The sequence below is a fragment of the Dendrobates tinctorius genome, unplaced genomic scaffold (assembly GCF_039654945.1).
Source record: "Dendrobates tinctorius isolate UK_male_01 unplaced genomic scaffold, ASM3965494v1 ptg000143l, whole genome shotgun sequence".
Lineage (NCBI taxonomy): Eukaryota > Metazoa > Chordata > Amphibia > Anura > Dendrobatidae > Dendrobates > Dendrobates tinctorius.
In genome coordinates this window covers 26,589,340-26,610,451 of record NW_027361810.1, presented here as the reverse complement: position 1 = coordinate 26,610,451, position 21,112 = coordinate 26,589,340, and the positions used below count along the sequence as shown (strand labels likewise).

The following is a 21,112-nucleotide window of genomic DNA, read 5'->3' as shown; positions in this document are numbered from 1 at the left end:
GCCAAAAATACAAGCATTTAAATAAGAAAAGAATGCTGGGTAACTCGACCGGTTCCTCTCCAAAAGTACTGGATTTGCTGTTCCATCTGTTGCTTTTGCACTGGGTTTTATATGTTTCTCTGATTTATGGATTTTTTTTCTGAGTTATATTTTTGCATTTTCACACAATGTTGGAGATGGGTAAAATTGTTGAGTTGCTTGTTGCTGCCAGGTTAATATCTATGGTTATAGGACACGGTGGCAGTCGGAGGTTTAGTCATGCATGCTGTACAGAAATACAATGGTTTATACTAATCTAGATTTAGCAATATTACAAAAATGTCTTACCTCAAAATTATATTCCCATTTACCCGCATACTGACAAAAAGGAAAAACACACAAGAATGAATCACATAACATACGGTTTAATATGGCAATGTATGAGACTGCAGCTTCTTACACTATACAGACTCAGGCCGGATTAGGAAGAACAGGTAACGGGACATACCGCCCGTAGTAGCCAGTCAGATTCTGTTCTACTTGCACTAGATTTTATAATGTCACAGTAAAGAATGAGCACAACGCCTACGACCCAATCAAACATCACAGATCAAGCAGGACTGTCCCGCTGTCTCAGGAGATCAGGATTATGTCCCGACTTCAATTATACAGAACACCTCCACCATTCCTGCGCCCTCCTGTATTTTCTCATTTCTTTCTTTGACACAAGAATTTGATGCAGCTTTTCCTAGGATGCAAACTCAACTAGTGATGGGCGAACCCGTAGATGTTTTCCGGTCCGGAGGGTTCGGCCAAATATTTTTAAAAAGTTCGGTTTGGGTACCAAAATAGTAATTGAACTCGAACCTGAGCCTGGTCCCTATTCAATTGAATAGGGGCCTCGAACATCCGGCGCTTCTCATGCTGTCATCTGTGTGACATCGATAGAAACACTGGCTCTGATTGGCGGTAACCTTTCAAGTTACCGCCGGTCAGAGCGCTGCAATTCCCACATTGTCATACAGATGACAGCATGTTAGTTAGCAGCTGTGACCGACGGTGAAAAGGTTAACAACAGTCACAGGCATCGCCTGATGAGAGTACTACTATAAGACGCCACCATTACGAACCCCATAGTCAGATTGTAATAAAAAAGACACAGACAAAATAATGTCCTTTATTTGAAATAAAACTACCCACCCTCTTTTACCCATTTATTTTCAGAAATTAACAAAAACACCATATTCCTCACCTGTCGGACGATAATCCATATGTCCCACGATGCACTCTAACTCTGCTACATCTGGACTTCATGGTTGGGCAGTGGCATGATGCGACTTCTCAGCTGTGAATCCAGGAGAACACTGAGCTGAGCCTGAAAATTTAGCTACAGCACGGAGCGGTGACGTTAATAAGGAGGGCGGAGTTCATAGTCGATGAACTGCGGTGACCTCACTGAAGTCAGCACTCGTGAGAAAATTCTCGACAATTAACTCCGCTCATCTTATTGAGGTCACTGCTCGGCGCTGCAGCTCAGTGTCTCAAGGATTCACGGGTGAGCAGTCACATCATGCCACTAATCAGCCACAAAATTCAGATGTAACTTTTTGCAGTGCTGCCTTCCTCTTTTTTGGTTACATAGATAGATATTCCATCACAATTTCATATAATGTTTGGTCTTCCTCTGCAGTAGAGCCACTTAGAAAATTGTGGAAAAGCCATCACTTTACCTTTCACCAGAAAATTTGAGCATTTATAGAAAATGAAAAATAAACCCTTGAATCCCCTTGTAGTTACAACATTGTTATGTAAATGGACCCCATCTATGGGCTGTTTGGTCTACAGCCGGCGGTGCTTTCCTATCCCGGTGTAACTGTATAGCCTGGGGGTTGTAGTCTGTCATATGGCGCTTGTGTGTAATTCAGCGACTGCTTCAATTACTAGAGTTCATTAATATAATCTGCAGAATAATAAATAATTAATGCTGAAATGTTGATTAAATATTAACCTGTACCTGTCATTTCCTAATGTGCTGAGCTTACGGAGGCTGCATCGCCGCTGTGGGATCTGTGAGGAGTGTAAGGTTTATACCCCTGAATTCAAAGACTAGATATCATTAATACTGCTTATCTAAATACAATGGAACGGGACTGTAAAAATTCAACCTGATAGATTGCTGTTTACCCCCAAAATAAAAAATATAGTATCCCTGAATTCAGAGGGAGTCTTGTGTAATGTCTATCTACTTGCCATCTGTATACCAGCACTGTACACAAAGGAGCCACGTCGGCTCTTCTCACGTGTCTGTTTTTAGTAAATATCTGTATTTCCTATTAAATAACAATCCTGCGTACGTTTGTGTTGTTCCCTATTATTCCTCCTGGAAGTATTTGAATTATTTAAAAAAAAAAGTTGCATAACCGTAAAAATAAATCTTGGACCCTCTGACTGCTAACTCACTATAGACCCTCGCTCCAAACGTAACATCCAGTCATGACCACCACTCCCGGAGGACGGCAGTGTCCGTTTTTCCCAAGCCGGGGGTCCCCTCACACTTTATTTAGCAATCTCTACCAACCGGACCCCAATGAGACTTAGTAGTCAGCTGAAGCCAGGCTTCTCTGGATGGAGGGAGTTCCTTCCCTCCAAAGTTCTCAAGTTGACTTTTGATTTTTCTATTGACAGCTTACTAAAAAATCACGGACAGTCTTTAGATTTTACAGACACATTGAAACATGCACTGTGTCCAAAGCGCTGCTTGTTCCAGATCGTGGGCACAAGGCGTTAATATAGGAAGAGCTGGAAAAGACAAAGATAGATACAGTAGATAGATAGATACATGGGGCGGATATATAGCCGGTGCAGCAGCATCGGGGTCCGGAGGTGGAGAGGGGAACTTGCAGGGAGGTAATAATGTGGGCAATCTGGCCTGTTGCTCCGAGCCGGAGACTCCGTGGAGCCCATGGCCAGATTGCCCTCATATTGTGCTGTGGTAGGGAGCAATCCCTGCAGCTCCGCTGCCTACAGGAGAAAATGGCAGCGGAGCTGCAGGATCCTGTCCTCGGCTTCCTGCCAAGTGCTTCCTCAGTGACACAGGCGCATGCAAATTGATGACGTCAGCATGTAGGCGGCGCACCTATGTCATTTAGAAAGATGGCGACGAAGAAATAAAAGATGTTGTGGGGGAATGGACGGAGAGGTGACTGTGTTTTTTTTCCAAAACACTGGGGAGAGAGCAATGGTGAGAGTGGGGAGAAGACAATGATGGGAGAGGGGAGAGGACAATGATGGGAGTGGGGAGAGGACAATTATCGGAGTGGGGAGAAGACAATGATGGGAGTGGGGAGAGGACAATGATGGGAGTGGGGAGAGGACAATGATGGGAGTGGGGAGAGGACAATGATGGGAGTGGGGAGAGGACAATGATGGGAGTGGGGAGAGGACAATGATGGGAGTGGGGAGAATACAATGATGGGAGTGGGGAGAAGACAATGATGGGAGTGGGGAGAAGACAATGATGGGAGTGGGGAGAGGACAATGATGGGAGTGGGGAGAGGACAATGATGGGAGTGGGGAGAAGACAATGATGGGAGAGGGGAGAAGACAATGATGGGAGAGGGGAGAGGACAATGATGGGAGAGGGGAGAGGACAATGATGGGAGTGGGGAGAAGACAATGATGGGAGTGGGGAGAAGACAATGATGGGAGTGGGGAGAGAACAATGATGGGAGTGGGGAGAGGACAATGATGGGAGTGGGGAGAGGACAATGATGGGAGTGGGGAGAGGACAATGATGGGAGTGGGGAGAAGACAATGATGGGAGTGGGGAGAAGACAATGATGGGAGAGGGGAGAGGACAATGATGGGAGTGGGGAGAGGACAATTATCGGAGTGGGGAGAAGACAATGATGGGAGTGGGGAGATGACAATGATGGGAGTGGGGAGAAGACAATGATGGGAGTGGGGAGAAGACAATGATGGGAGTGGGGAGAAAACAATGATGGGAGTGGGGAGAAGACAATGATGGGAGTGGGGAGAAAACAATGATGGGAGTGGGGAGTAGACAATGATGGGAGTGGGGAGAAGACAATGATGGGAGTGGGGAGAGGAAAATGATGGGAGTGGGGAGAGGACAATGATGGGAGTGGGGAGAGGACAATGATGGGAGTGGGAAGACAATGGATGTGGTGTGGTGGTGAGAACAATGAGGGATGTGGGGGATTGGAATGGGAGTAAGGGGGAGTTATAAATGATAGATAGATAATAGATTGATAGATAGATAGATAGATGATAATAGATAGACATATAGATAGATGATAGATAATAGGTAGATAGATAATAGATAGATAGATAATAGATAGATAATAGATGTTAGATGGATACTAGATGATAGATAGATAGATAGATAGACAGATAGACAGATAGATAGATAATAGATAGATAGAGAGATAGGTAAATAGATAATAGATAGATAGATAATAGATAGATAGATGATAGATAATAGATAGATGATTGATAGATAGATGATAGATAGATAGATAATAGATAAAGATATATAGATGATAGATAGATAGACAGGCCTGAATATATAGAGTGGTTGGGAGCGGCCTCTTAGTGCCCTATATTGGGGTACGTGCCCCCTGTGTCCTCCCTAGAATCTGGCGGTGTACAGATGATGCATTTGTGCTATTTCAAGTGATATTTCCCTTTTTCTTTGCTGCACATCCTAGATATAAACCTTTGCTGCCTCTTACATACAGTATATGGATTGTCATCTATGATCCAGAATATACACTATACTCTACTCTTGACGTCGACTCTTCTATCCAGCCAAACACACAGTTGGCGATCCTGAGAGACCGTCTAATTAGGCCGGTACAGAGAAGGCGCCCGGAGCCGCCGTGTATTTTTATTTAGCTCCATTTATCTCCTGTGGAAATTCTCTCTCTGTAGCTGCTGATGAATGGACATTTCAGATGTCATGTCACTGTTCACATCTCAGTGCTTACTGCTGAGTCAGGATCGTCTGCAGCTACATTTACCACTTACATAAAGCTGGCGCCCAACACTCGTGAAAGCTTTCATAATAGCGCCATCTAATGGTGAGATTCTTTATAGCACACAGTGCAATTAATGTAGAAGAGGAATATCCTGCTCACCCCATCACACATAACTATTACAGTAGGTTATAAAGATTTTACTTCCAGCTTTCTACCAGAGTGAAAGGTCGGAAGATTTTATATCGACCAATAATGGCAATTATATATACAAATCTTTATCAATATACAGTATCTCCTGGCGTTATATACCTGTAATAGCCACATACAGTTACCTATTCATATGTTCTTTATGTGATTATGCTGTAATGGCAAATTCAGAGGTTTTCTCATTTTTTCAAGAAACAAGTAGGATCCCTCTTATGCATTATTTTATACATTTTCTTGTTTTGTATATGTTATATACGCACATTTTACATATTTTAACCTTCACTACTATTGCAGTCATTGAGTGTCTAAACAATACCCCCTTTACAATGCATAAATATACCCCTATATAATATACAGAAAATACCACCGCACAATGCATAAAAATACCACCGCACAATGCATAAAAATACCACCGCACAATGCATAAAAATACCACCGCACAATGCATAAAAATACCACCGCACAATGCATTAAAAAATATCCTCATACAATTTGTAAAAAATACCCCAATGAAAAACTGCTGTCCAAGTCATAAAAATATTGACATGCAATGCATCAACAATAATCTCATACAGTGCATAAAATTAACTCCTCACCAGGCATAAAAATACTGCCATACATTAGATAAAAAGTTCTCCCATGCCATGCCTAAAAATACCACCGCACAATGCATAAAAATATCACCACACAATGCATTAAAAGTATCTCCATACAATGCATAATAAATACATACTGTATGTATAGTGCATTAAATAATAACCCCTTTAAGATGCAGAAATATACCCCCAGTGAAAAACTGCTGTCCAAGTCATAAAAATATTACAACACAATGCATACAATGTCTAAAAATACATAGAAAATACCCCCATCCAATTAATAAAAAATATTACCATAAAAGGCATTACAAATAATCCCATGCAATTTACTTCTCACCAGATATTGAAAAAATACTACCATACATTAAAAAAATAATACCGCCATGTTATTCATAAACGTACCCCCATACCATACGTAAAAAATATTTCCATGCTATGCATTGGAAATATGCATAATGCATTAAAATACATGTATACCCCCATGTGATGCAGAAAGATGCATAAAAATACCTTAATTACAAAAAAAAGATTCAAGTCATAAGACATGTTGCTGTAACATGTATAGATAAAAAAAATTAAGTGCATACAAATAACTCCATATAATGCATAAAAATACCTTCATACAATGAATAAATGAATAAAAAATACCGCCAAGTAATGCATAAAAAAACACCAATAGGAAAATACCGCCATACAATGATTGAAAATATTACCAATACTATATGCATTGGTCACCGTGATAGCCACAAACAGCAGCATACTGTACAAAGTTTTTCTGGTTCTGATGGCAGCAAAAAGTGTGAATATACAGTCTATAGACCCTAATAAGCTTCTGATTAGATCTTGGAGCAGAGAAACATCTGCCGCGTGCACTAAATCTATACCGATGGAGATACACGGTAACGAGCACCTTGCATTTTTATGTAATAATTGATTTGGTTTTAATGAGTCATCCGGGATTTGGATTGCACTGATTCTTGTTCCTGGTGCTTTCCTCATGGGAGAAAGAAGCAGCAATACGACACCGCCACCATCCCGGGGAATGCACGTTGTATCTGTATTATTTATCATAAAGGGATGTATTATTTATTCCTGTATGTGAGCTGCGCGCTGGGTGTAATAAACTGACTTCTGTCCATCGATATAATGGTCGGAGAGTAAAACTTTAGTGTTTGCAGTTTCCACTCTGGAGATTATAGGTTAGAAGTGTCCACCAATTTATAAGCTGCGGACCACAGCTTGTACTGCATCGGAGAATTCCAGTGATCAGATCTGTAGGGTGACCTGGAGGTAAGTGTTCAATTCTTCTGCAGCGCCACCACTGGTAAAATAAAGTATTGCGCAACTCACTTTCAAATTAACAATTCAGTTACTAAGAAGGTATGACCTTCCAAAGGATCGATAATATCAGGATCAGTGGTGGTCCGACTGATGGGACGTACGGGGGTCCAGTTTTAATTACTCGGCAATCTATCACGTAGAGGGCCATTCTATTTAAACACCGCTCCTTTGTTCTCACTGGGGTCCCAAAGAATAAACTACAAAATGAAAAATTTTGCTGTCAAATTTTCGTTCTCACCTTCTAAGAGCTAGAACTGTTTAATTCTTCAGTAGTGATGAGCGAAGCCGAACTTAAAACTAACTGTCCGGTGGTAAACGCCGAGCGCCGAACTTCTCCCGGGAATCTGTTGCAGTGTTTAGAATTCCGAGGGAAGTCCATGAGCAAGAGAGAAAGGGAGAAACCCAAAGTCTGAGTCTGCATTGTTTTAATTGGGGTTCTGGTTTAAGTTTGGGTACAGTACTTTAACCGAACTTTGGAATAAAGGGGTCAAGTACCAGAACCCGAAATTCCATGAGTCTGCACATCCCTATTCTTCAGTCAATAGAGTTGAACGATGGTTTGTTTTTTTATGCTGAATGAGCTGTCATTTTTACTTCATTTTTGACTCCATACGACTTTCTTTTCTTTTTATTCCATTTTTTTTGAAAGGCAAGTGACCCTTTGCCATTTTTTTTTTGCATTCACTGTATGGGACCCACATTATAATATTATAAAATTGCATGCGGTGCTGTCAAATGTGTAAATTTTGTAATTATTTTTTACAGGGCCGAGTGATAGGTCCAATGGGCACTGGCACTCTCCCTGCCTGCAAGCTACTACTAGGGGCAGTATATGAGCTTACTATACTTGTATACATTAAAGGGCTTGTCCGGGACTTTAATATTGATGAGGTATCCTTAGGATAGGCCATCAATGTCTGATCAGTGGAGGTGCGACACCCCCACCAATCAACTTTTCCTGGTGTTGACGGTGACCAGAACTGCTCAGTTATGGAGTTGCACAGCTCCATTGACTGTATAGTGGCCACTCAAAGTAATGGGGGGGGGGCAGTAGATGTGCAGTACCTGACTGCGGTCACTATTCCATCGATGGCGCTCTGCTGCTCCATAACTGAGCAGTTCCAGTCTCCGCCGACCGCGGCAACAGCTGATTGTCTGGATTACCAGGTGTTATCCCACACCAATGAGACATATTAATAGTAATTGATCACCTATCCTAAGCATTGGCCATCAGTGTCAACATCCCGGACAACCCCTTTAAATTAAATAAACACCATGCTTTCCCTATTGATAGTTAACGGCACCCAGACATTTATCAATGCATCAGAAAAGCAGAATCAGCACTAAAACGAGGACATTAAAGGGGTGGTCCAAAACTAACACGGATTTAATTTTTGGGGCATTGATAAATATTTTTTTTATTTATGCACCCATGAGCTTAAACATAAGTGCATAAAGCAAATTACCAACACCTTATAATATTAGCTCTATAAGTCTAATAGAAACACGTCACCTCTTCTGGATTTATCACCCACTGCTGGTTTCGGCTTACAAATACTGATGTAAAATACTGACGAATACTGAATGTGTGAACGAGGCCTTAAGGGGTTGTTAAATTAGATAATAAAAAGTGGTTAAAATGATTTCCATTTACTAATATACTTTCATTACCAAATCTTCAGCAATGTCCTGTTAACAATGTTGGTTCCTGGGTCCTGGAAGCTCCGATTCAGCATTTGCTTTGACACAGGAGAGAGTCTTCTCCATGAAGGGGGCTGTCTGACCAGCTCATTTCAATAGGTAAGCCAGCCCCTTTCTCTGTGAAGGCTGATACCTAGCAGGAGGAGGGAATGGCTTACCACAAAGAGAGGAAAGGAAGCCGCCCCTTAGGCCTCATTCGCAGATGAGAGTATTCTGATCAGACTTTGATCAGTGTGGTACGAGTATCATCCTATTTTCTCGTATGTGGAGAAATTTATTTAAAAAAAGTATCCCTTTTCTACATTCTAGTGAACATATAATCCCTATAAAAACGACTTTAATTTCATATGATAATAAAAACCACCCATTCCCAGTGAAAAAAGTGGCAAATGCCACGATATAGACCTAAACTGAGATGCTGCAAGGCTCTACAATAAAATCAACTGATACCTTCCTGTCCGTGGAGGTTGGCACCCTAGGGATCCCGATTATTTGGCGACCCCACTCAGCGAGGACTGTCCCTTACTGCCCTGTCAGTCCCTGATAACACAGGTATGAAAACAATGGCTGATAGTATAGAGATGAATAATAAGAGTGCCCTAGAGCTTTTGCAGACATCCCAGACAAATAAGACAAAAAAAACCACATCATGACAACAAGGTCCACCATATTAGAGAGCAGTGCCTTTAAGATGAGGCATACATAAAAGATAAAGAAAGTGGCCACTTATCATTTGTGGAAACATCCCAATGCGTTTCCCCGCACCAGCGGTTCATCAGGAGGCAAAATAGATGTAAAGAGTGTCCATCATGTCAGATATCAAGATGAGATGGCACCGAAGGTCAGAGAGGCTAACCTTATATACCCCCAGATTACTCCTCAAATAGGTAACGCCCACACCCTGGACTCCTAATACAGAACCTAAGAAGATCAATAACCCATAATATAAGTATGACATACGTGTCCAATCACAGACCTACCTCCGCGTCATATTCCCAGAGCTGGTTACCTCTCATGTGATGGCACTTGAGCATGATGACCGGGCCATTGAGTCGAGATACGTCCAGGCATAAGTCATCGGTACGAATTTCTTTATCGGCCGTATAGGAAAAGACCTGAAAAAGAGGATTGTATCAAAGGGTTAAGACAGACATGAACGTTTCTGTTACCCTAAAGCCATTGTAGGTAACCTCCTTCCTTTGTAACCTATCGAAATACAAATATTAATTTTTTTCCGCCCCTAAAATCACAACGTTTCTCCATGCTCCCTTCCGCACATAGGTAACGTTAGCGGAATTAGACATATTGTAACTGTGAAGTCCTCCAGCTACGCTGCCATCTACTGTAATAAACCAGAAGGCGTCATACGGCTACAATATGAGACAATCGTAAGCCTTTATTATTGCCGTCCAAAATCTCAGAGAACGTTTTTTTTTTTAGGAAATTTAACATAGGTTATAGAGTTGTAGTTGGGGTCCGTGAGGCCTGGCAGAATCTGCAGCAAAGGCTGCAGACGGAGAGTCTTATTCCTGCAGACGGAGAGTCTTATTCCTGAACTTCCTATCTTCTTTTCCAAAGTAGCCGGAATCTAAAACAAGTATGTGCAGCCTGAGTGCAGTGTAATGTGTAGCAAATAGAACTTCCTGGATCAACTTCAGTGCAACAAGATACAACCTTTCACTGACACATACAGTACATGAAAAAAATGAGCTCCCTTCACATACACAAAATTTATGAGCATTTACAAAGCATGAATTATTAACCTGTTAACTGTGACGCTCAGTCACTACTCACAGACAAGATGTGAGGCAAGGAAGTCAAGGAGTCCAGGGTCAAATACCAGGAGAGAAAGTGAAAGGCAAAAGGGTAAGGCAAAAGAATGATCATAAGGCAAAGTTCGAGGTCAGGCAGCAAGGGTCAGAGTACGTCAAAGGCAAAGTGGCAATACAAGAGAATGGTCAAAAGTCATAGTCCGAGGTCAGGCAACAAAAATCAGAGTATGTCAAAGGCAAAGGGGCAATACAAGAGAATGGTCAAAAGTCAAAATCCAAGATCAGGCAGCAAAGATCAGAGTATGTCAAAGGCAAAGGGGCAATACAAGAGAATGGTCAAAAGTCAAAATCCAAGATCAGGCAGCAAAGATCAGAGTATGTCAAAGGCAAAGGGACAATACAAGAGAATGGTCAAAAGTCAAAGTCTGAGGCCAGGCAACAAAGATCAGAACAGCAGAACTCTGAGCACAAGACACAAATCACCAAGCAAAGGTACAATTGGCAATGGTCTGACTTTTGTCAGTCAGATAAATAGCCAGATAATCCCCCTGAACAGGTGAAACCTGGAGGAAACCCAGCAGACCTGACCACATTGGGCAGCTGGGCTGTTACTGACAATACTGATAGCTCAGCATGCCCCTGATTCTATACAGCAGCTGAGCTGTCACTCACTATGTTCCTAGTACACTGTGAGTGGTGGAATCATGACATTAAAGATCTGTGTGTAACCGGCTCAGCACCTGCCTCTTACAGTAGAGAGCATTGCTAACTCTCATCACTGCTATTTAACCACTTAAATGGAATCCGTCAGGAGTTTTTTGCTATGTATTGTGAAGACAATATGATGTAGCAACTGAGACACAGATTTCAGCAATGTGTCACTTATTTGGCTGTGTGCTGATGTTTACTAACAATGAGGGTTTTCTCACCAGGAGATTATCATTGTTCCCTTGTGCTAAGTGGTCTGACCATGCCCCCTCCTGTGACAAGCAGCTCAGTGTCAATACACAATATACACAGTAAGCTGTGGTGTGGGTGGGGGAAGCACTCTGAGCTCTGCTACATGCTACATCTATAAACTCTCATTGTGTACAGCAGTTGTCCCAGTGAACCAGTGAACTAAGTAATACATTGTTGGAATCAGAGTCTTTGTCCCTACATCATCCTGCTGTCAGACATTATTGGAATCAGAGTCTCTGTCCCTACATCATCCTGCTCTCAGATTAGGTAGTAAAAACCTACACACAGATTCATTTTAGATAGCAGTGCAAATACCAGGCCCCCCACACAGCACCCCTAATAAAAAAATATGTATATAAAAGTACAGGTGTCAGAAAATGGTGACACAAAGCATTTTTTTCCTTTTAAAGTGCTGAATTATTTAAAGTGAAACTGTCAGTAGGTTCCTATCATCTAATCTTATGTAGGGACAGAAACTCTGATGACAGCGATGTATCACTTAGTTTTCTGGGTACAGCAGTTGTGATACAATCACGGTTTCCTCTGCTGCTGATCTAGCAGAGCTCGGAATGCTGAGGTGTGTATAACCCCACCCTCACCACTGATTGGCTGCTTTTTGTGTACACTGTATAGTGACAGAAAGCTGCTAATCAGTGCTGGGGGCATGGCTGGACCAGGAAGCATGAGACACCTAGTCCTGCGGTGATAATCTCCTACTGATAAAACACTGATTGTATTGAAACAGCAAAACACAGCCCAGTAAGGGATATATTGCTGGAATCAGGGCCTCTGCCCCTACCTATGGTGCTCTCAGATTACATAGCAAAAACCTGCTGACAGATTCCCTTTAAAAGTATTAAAATAGTGTATAAATGTGGCATTATCGTTATTGAAAGAACGCACTGTAAAAGCGTATGAAAACTAAATCCCCCTCCAAATTCCTTTTTTAACCATTTCACCGCACTTGGATTTTTTTCCCCCCATTTCTAAAGTCATTAGTGTCACTAAAAACTACCACTCGATCCCCCCAAAAACAAGCCCCCATACGATTATGGGGATGGATAATAAAAAAAAGTGACGGCTCTTGGAAGAAGAGGAGGAAAAAACAAAAAGCAAAAAGAATAGTATTTCCACATTCTCCGTCTATCCCACGTACAGAGGTGGAGATTCCCGTGCTGGTCCTATCCCAGGGAACCCAAAATTATTTATCGTGTGGGTGCATTTAATTGCTGCGGGAAAATGAAATAAATCAATAAAACTTGTGGTTGTCATGGAAACACCATCCACTAAAAGAGTAATAGTATAGAAATCTATTTTTGAAGTGCAAAACATAGAAATGTGTTAAAATTAACTGCGCGGTTTCGCGGTGTTAATCATTTACTGTACATTACTATTTCTGAATGTTTTAAATAAAAGCCGTAATTTATAAAGATTCGCCGATATAAGTATTTGCAAACGTGGTCATAAATAATAAGGTGTAAGAATTGCAGAGGACAAAAAAAAGGCTGAAGACTTTTTTTAAGTACAAATTATGCGTCACAAAATAAGGTTTAAAAGTTAAAAAATAAAATAAAATGTTAAAAGATATAGACAAATTCATTTACTTTTTTTACGTAAATGCATGTCTTTCTGCACTGTTTTTCTAAAGCTTCTGTGCTGCACTGTCTATTGCCGGTTCCAGTATGAGTTAACTCAGAATCTGTCAGTGAGCTCATTCTTAAAGGAGAATTTATAATTATTTATATTTCTCCTTCTGACCTCTTCCTACCTTATTTACGTCTACAATTTTCTGCTCATTTTTCATTAAGAAGATTTTCTGTGTTCTAATGTCAGCATAAGCTCACTGACAGATTCTGTGTTAACTCGTTTTGCAGCTAGCAAAAGACAGTGCAACATAGAGGCTGTAAAAGATGAATGATGCAAAAATTTTAAATTATATTCAATTGCAAAAAAAGATATTTAGTAAAAATGCGCACATTTAATGAAAATGAATTATCTCAGCAGTGTCCAAATCCTTTTAACGGATTCCGCCAATAAGACTAAGTCCTCAGCCACATATGTGAACATGCAGGTATTTAAAATGTAAATCCATCAGCAATTTTATATCTTCTATCTGTTGCTGCATTCCCGAGTTAGCAGCATTTTAATCCATTTTTATTATTATACACATGAGATGATAAGTGCTCTGGGCGTGACAGAGCACTTAAGGAGGTTGTTTTCTTGCCCAGCACCTGTACCAACATGTTTAGACTGATTAATAGAGAATTCTCTGTTTAACATTAGACGTCAGGCAAGAAAATATCCATCATGCTAAAGGGGCTGCCGCTAGGTGGGGAAACAACCTTGGGAGGCAGATGCATAGTAAGTGCTCTCTCACACCCAAAGCACTTAACGCTTCATTTGCATATAAATTAAAAAAAAATACTCAGGAATGCAGCAGCAGATAAAAGATATAAAGGTGGCAATGGATTTACTTTTCAAAAACCTACATCGCCATATATGTGGTTTGGGAGGGGGCTGATCTTACTGACATACTCCATTTAAGGTCACATTCACACATTCAGTATTCAGTCAGTATTTCACATCAGTATTTGTAAGCCAAAATCAGGAGTGGGTGATAAATACAGAAGTGGTGATGTGTTTCTATTAGACTTATCCTCTGATTGCTCCATTCCTAGTTTTGGCTTACAAACACTGATGGAAAATACTGACCGAATACTGAATCTGTATCAAAGAAATAAGTTCTATATTTTTATATGGAAATCTGTAATTTACTGTCCTGTGCACACTTTCTGTCTGACCGGTCATGCGCCTTGTATGGTCGGTGGTGTTACCTAATAACTTTTTCTTGTCTGTTTATGTTTTTATAATTACGCACGGTATTTACAGGTTTTTTTTATTTTGCATTTTATGCAAATTAGTAATTGGAGCAATTCTTCTTTGCGCTGATTCCATCACACAGTCACCATTATCTTTTTCGATAATACCAATAAATGTGCGCTATTGGAAGTCTACAGCTACTTATCTGCAGCCCGGCACTCGGCAGTATGAGATTTATGGAGTCTATTATCGGCTATTCCTGCTCGACGTATATTAGATCATCTGTTTATCACAAATGACTAGGAATCGATACGCAAATCATGGCGGGTCAAGGAGCAGATAACCAGAGAGGGTTATTATCCACTCCATCCACTTAATGAGGCAGCACTGAGTCATCCATTCCTAATTGGAAGCTTAGAAAGTGTATACAGTGTTCCTGGAAAAAAAGCGATCAGAGACCAAGACTAGTGATGAGCGAACAAGCTTGGATAAAGTGTTATCTGAGCATGCTCGGGTGCTGAGTGTCTTCGGCGTGCTCGGATAATATGTTCGAGTCCCCGCTGCTGCATGTCTCATGGATGTTTGACAGCCACAACACATGCAGGGATTGCCTAACAGGAAATCCCTGCATGTGTTGCCGCTGGATTCATTAAGGTTTTTCATGTACAAGAAAAATGGACGGAGTTTCATCAGTTTTGTCTGATGGGAAAAAAAGTTTCTCCTATCAGTCTAGGAAAAGCAGACAGCACACGAATGGTATCTGAGTACCGTCGCAATTTTTTTCACGGATCCACAGACTTCCATTTGCAATTTGGATGCGACACTCGAATCAATATCAGACATGTCTCCGCAAATTTGCACCGATCACTTGGTCCAAGGAAAAAAAATCAGACTTGCAATATGCCATAGACTGTTATAAGTATCAGTGCTATAGATAAGAAACACGCACAGCACTTGTACTAGAAAAACTGTGATTATTCTCATACGCAAAAAAATGTTCTGAGTTTCATCAGTGTTTTTGATCAGAGTCATCAGAATTTGGTGAGTGTGTCAATTTTTTTCATGAGAGTTTTGTCAGAATTTCATTATTTTTTCTCATATATAAAAAAAGATAATAGTTTCTCAAGCTTCTCATATCTTACGTGCATAAAAAGCGAACAGTCCATAGATGACATCCAAGTGATTTTTTTCATAGACTTGCATTTGCGAGTTTGATCCGACACTTGGATCAATATTGCGCAGGTTTATGTGCTTTTATGCAGACCACCCGGTCCAAGGAAGAAAATTGGACATGTGAAGTACACCATAGACTATTATAGGCATGAATGTTGTCTATGAAAAACATGGATATCACATGTAGGAAAAAAAATGACATCTAATTGAGCCCTAAGTCTATGGGTCCATGGAAAAAACAGACAGCACTCGGAGGACATGCGTGTGCTGTCTGTTTTTCATGGACTGGTTATTAGGAGATTGTTGAGAAACCTCCATCCAAGAAAAACTAATGAAACTCTGCTTTGAACTTTTTTTGAGTACAAGAAAAATCACTGACGTCTGAATGTTCCTCTAAGGAACTTTTCTCTGTACGAAAAATGGATTAGGAGTTGTCCTAATCACCTACAGTCCATGGTGGATCCCATCTTTTCAGTTTATAATGTGACGTTATCGTTCAATATACTCACACCCATACACTGTTCATTATTTTTTATTTTTTCTTCAGAAGGAAACACTAATGTTTCATTTTACTACGTTTTCAGCACTTTAACCAGTGCATAAAACATGTTCTTCACTATGAAATGACTCATCTTGTATATTTTTCGAGAGCTTTCCATGAGCCGTGGATTCTTCAGATCTTGCTTATACAGAGTTCTGAAGTGCTGTGGTACACAGGGGTGAGATATATCTTTAATGGTTTCAATGAAGCTGTCATTTCCACTAAATCCTCGACTGGAAGTCAAGTACAGCAGCAATCAAGTGGAAAAAGTGTGTCGACTAGAAAGTTAAAAACCCTAGAAGAGCAATCCAGAGAGTCTACCTACGTTCCTTCAGCAGGAAGCCATACTAAAGTTAGTAGCTAGACTTGTAGAAAAATATAACAAAAATATACCATTTCTGTTCCATGCCATGGTGGCTCAGTAGCTGACCCAGGGTTTACATCTGCGTGGAATTTGTATGTTTTATTAATATTTTACATTAAAAAAAAACCATGAACACAGATGTGCCCTTTCTTACCTTTCGTCTTGGCTCTAAATAGACTAAAATTAATGGCCAACTTTCAAACAAAATAGTTGTGCTTTTCTCGCTGGGTGGTGCTTATGCTACATGTCTGTGCTCAAGAATGTATTGAAGGAAATTGAAGTTACTTGCAAAATTTGTTAAAACATAAGGGTGGACACATCTAAACGTTAGCTAGAATTATGTTCTAGAAAGGATCTTTATTAGTGTTCCCACTTTCCGAATAGGGTAGACCTCTCCTACTCTCAGAGTCTTTTCATGTTGAGGTTTCCTCTTGCCTGTGCTACAGATTTCTCCTTGCCATTTTTGAGAGGTTGTGCCAATAGGGTTCCACTTTTAGAACTAGAACCTGTTGAACAATATGGGTACTTGTACGAATGTTTAATAAGGAAGACATGTTCTTCATTACATGGACCCATTTTCAAGGGGGAAAATAGAGGATAATTCCTTTTTCGGAAGAACCAATCTGCCCGTAAGGGCTAGAGGAGATATCAGCCTTTGAGCAGTGAGGCGATATCCAACCTAGAATAGTCTAAAAATCTGATGTCGGAGTGTAAAAAGGAGCACCTTTCCAGAATACAACAAGAAGATTGATGCTTCTGTGTGAAGAACTGTGATGCGATACCTGGTAACAATATTGCTGCCATGTAGAGGTGACCATGAGAAGTGTTATGACCAGTCCATCTGATGAGAGATGGACACTCTTGCAGAACGATGGAGGTAAGCACCTGTAGGCACTAGTTGCAGATGTCAGGTATGTGTCTCAGTTCACGTCAACTTGTTGCCTCGTGTAGGACTGCTGTAACCAACAAGCTCATTGCCTCATGTATGACAATATAACCGTAAAGCTCTTTGCCTCCTTGTGAGGAATGGTCTTAAATTGTGTGGTTATAAACTGTACCACCAAGATCTAAAACATCCTATTATTAAAGGGGTGTACCATCCTATATCTCTTTGTATAAAGAAGTTTTGTTCCTCATAAAATCAAACAAAACCAACCTCTTCACCTGCTCAGTTCTTGAGTAGCGATCAGGCACTGAGGTCTACTGAAATGTCAAGGTTGCTGGTAAAATCTTCAGAAAAAATGCTATGACAAGCTAAGCAATCACCAAGAGATGGGCGCAATTCCATTCTTAGCTCAGAGCCATCTCCAAGTTCGTGTGGACCTTTCTCCACCTATGGTCTCAGGTCTTCCTAATCATTGGCTTGACAAGTATAGAGCCTGCTAATGTTTATTACCTAAGTCCAGGAGTCTGGCATCTGCCTAGGTTTGCTTGTCACTGCTGTCATCCAGGCTCTGCTAGATCTGGGCCTCCCCTTTGTTCTTTAGAAGGCTATACAATCATTTGCTTAACCCCTTCATTTTTGCTGCACATCAAACGCTCGCATCTAAGGCAAATTTTTTTTTTCTTTTTTTGTCTAAGACAAACTTGGGAGAGCTTGATCTCGCGGAAAGAATAAAGAACATGAGTTGAAATACTGTAACTTTCCCCTCGCACCGCCCGGCAAAGCTGATGTAATTAAACGACCTTCCTTGTTCTACGAAGTATTATGTTGTCAAGGGTTGTCACGAGCATCTGCAGAAAAACATATGACAGAACTATTTCTTTTATACCCACTCTCTGGGAATACCCGTCACCTGAGTCTTAAATTCCTTCTCTTTTAATTATTATAGAAATGTCACACTGATTTAATTATCTGCCATGACATTAATGGTGGATGTCTCTACTGCCAAACTGGAACTCACGGGAAAAGGAAGAAGTCTAGAAATGTTTCCGAAGATCTACCACAAGCTGCTATCGGGCTGTGATGTAATATTTTTCTATAAAACCTCTAGTTTTGAGCCAATAGGACAAGCATCTTCACCCTCCTGCAACCCATCTGTGTATCCCCCCCAACTAACGTTTAGCGCCATGCAGATGTATAATGCTATCACATGACATTGGGTTCTCCTTACATTGAAGGTGTTCTCCAGGACTATAATATTCTTAAAGAGTTTGTCCTTATAAATATAATGTATTTATACACAGAATATGTGATACATGTATGGGGTCTAACTGTTGGGACTTTTGCCGATCCGAAGTACAAGTGTCTCAAAGTCGACTCTTAATGGAATTGTGGTGCTCATACTTGACCACCTCTCTATTCAATGAGATTGACGGAGGTAGACATTCTATCAGTCCCATAGAAGTGGTGGTTGAAAATGGGCACCACCCTTCCATTCGCATTCAGCGTGAAAACCTCTTTAAGGTTATTTTGACATTGCGTCTTTTGATTTGACTTTTTTTGATCAATTCTAACCCTAAAAACATCGAAAAAAGCACCATAAAAATGCTCAAAGAATTGTTCTATTTGTTTTCATGGAAAAGTGACTTGTTTTGTATATGTTCAGGCAGATTTTAAACAATTTAGACTTTCAAAGACGCCATGAGGTTAAAGGAAGTGACCTGACGATTCCATTGGAGTTTTCCATTGGATGATGCTCAATACTTTTATAATAGAAGTCAATGGGAAAGCAGAAAAAGGCACCAGGATGTCGTTTTGATTGTTTTATAAACATTTTTGGCTCAAAATATGTAAGGTGGGTGTTTTATTTTTTTACTTGATAGATTTCAAAAACTTTCAAAAAAAGCCAATAAAAAGATGTCCAATAAACACTGAAAAAGTGTTAACTAGTGTTGAGCGATACCATCCGATATAAAGAAATATCGGATCGGATTGGATCAGCCCGATACAAAAAAGTATCGGGTATCGCCGATTCCGATACCGGAAGTCCCATTCAAGTCAATGGTACAGAAATATCGGAATGAAAAAAAACCCTTTCTTTACTTGCACATCCAGTTCGGGAGGGGGGAAGAGTGTGGGCGGTGCGTGGGCAGATACTGTGTGTGTCTGTGTGTGCGGGCGGGGTCTGTGTGGGCCTGCCGGGGGTCTGTACGGGCCTGCCGGGGGCTTGTGCCGGCTGCCGGGGGTCTGTACGGGCCTGCCGGGGGCTTGTGCTGGCTGCCGGGGGTCTGTACGGGCCTGCCGGGGGCTTGTGCCGGCTGGCGGGGGTCTGTACGGGCCTGCCGCGGGCTTGTGCAGGCTGCCTGGGGTCTGTACGGGCCTGCCGGGGGCTTGTGTCGGCTGCCGGGGGTCTGTACGGGCCTGCTGGGGGCTTATGCCGGCTGCCGGGGGTCTGTACGGGCCTGCCGGGGACTTGTGCCGGCTGCCGGGGGTCTGTGCGGGCCTTCCGGGGGTCTTGCTTATTGCTCGTGCCACTTACCCATAAGGGAATATAAATGCAGGGAGGATACCGCGGTTGAGCGCAGTATCCTCCCTGCATTTATATTCCCTTATGGGTAAGTGGCATGAGCAATAAGGATATTGGGTATGATCCCAGAATTGATCGAAATATTCCCTTGAGCCAGCAAATGCTTATATAATCTTAGCATTACGTTATATATAGCACCCGGTTCTTTTAGGTATATAGAGACATTGTCTCTGGATAAGTTGCATAATACCCTTTGGTGCTTAGACTAAGCTTCATACTTTTAGCATATGGTGCTTTTGCCTGCTGTCACTTTAGGTATAGGGACGTTTACCGTGCGCTACACTGGGATTATTTCTTATATATCTTCCTCTATTATGTGTTTATAAATGTCTGATATTGTTTTAAGATGTGTTAATAAAGATTTATTTTTCATTTTTCTTATATTTCTATTGTGGTTTATGGCTACTCTATTTTTTCCTTTATTTGTATACATACATACATACTACATACAGTTGTGGCCAAAAGTATTGACACCCCTGCAATTCTGTCAGATAATACTCAGTTTCTTCCTGAAAATGATTGCAAACACAAATTCTTTGGTATTATTATCTTCATTTAATTTGTCTTAAATTAAAAAACACAAAAGAGAATGAAGCAAAAAGCAAAACATTGATCATTTCACATAAAACTCCAAAAATGGGCCAGACAAAAGTATTGGCACCCTGAGCCTAATACTTGGTTGCACAACCTTTAGCCAAAATAACTGCGACCAACAGCTTCCCGTAACCATCAATGAGTTTCTTACAATGTTCTGCTGGAATTTTAGACCATTCTTCTTTGGCAAACTCCTCCAGGTCCCTGATATTTGAAGGGTGCCTTCTCCAAACTGCCATTTTTAGATCTCTCCACAGATGTTCTATGGGATTCAGGTCTGGACTCATTGCTGGCCACCTTAGAAGTCTTCAGTGCTTTCTCTCAAACCATGTTCTAGTGCTTTTTGAAGTGTGTTTTGGGTCATTGTCCTGCTGGAAGACCCATGACCTCTGAGGGAGACCCAGATTTCTCACACTGGGCCCTACATTATACTGCAAAATTTGTTGGTAGTCTTCAGACTTCATTATGCCATGAACACGGTCAAGCAGTCCAGTGCCAGAGGCAGCAAAGCAACCACAAAACATCAGGGAACCTCCACCATGTTTGACTATAGGGACTGTGTTCTTTTCTTTGAATGCCTCTTTTTTTCTCCTG

General features: G+C 41.1%; 1 protein-coding gene across 3 annotated transcripts in view; it reads right to left on the bottom strand.

The window, feature by feature from the left end:
• The window catches only part of GALNT13 (polypeptide N-acetylgalactosaminyltransferase 13), a 317,796-nt gene that overhangs the window by 14,048 nt on the left and 282,636 nt on the right, over positions 1-21,112 (bottom strand). Inside the window, exons 10-11 of one of the 3 annotated variants that reach the window (XM_073545640.1) lie at positions 9,805-9,939; positions 123-357 (exon numbers count right to left, since the gene is read on the bottom strand). In XM_073545640.1, coding sequence (XP_073401741.1) covers positions 286-357; positions 9,805-9,939 — 207 coding nt within the window. In that variant the 3' untranslated portion in view covers positions 123-285. Of the gene's footprint in view, positions 1-122; positions 358-9,804; positions 9,940-21,112 lie in introns of those variants that run through there. The other 2 variants (XM_073545639.1, XM_073545641.1) reach the window with 2 other exon arrangements.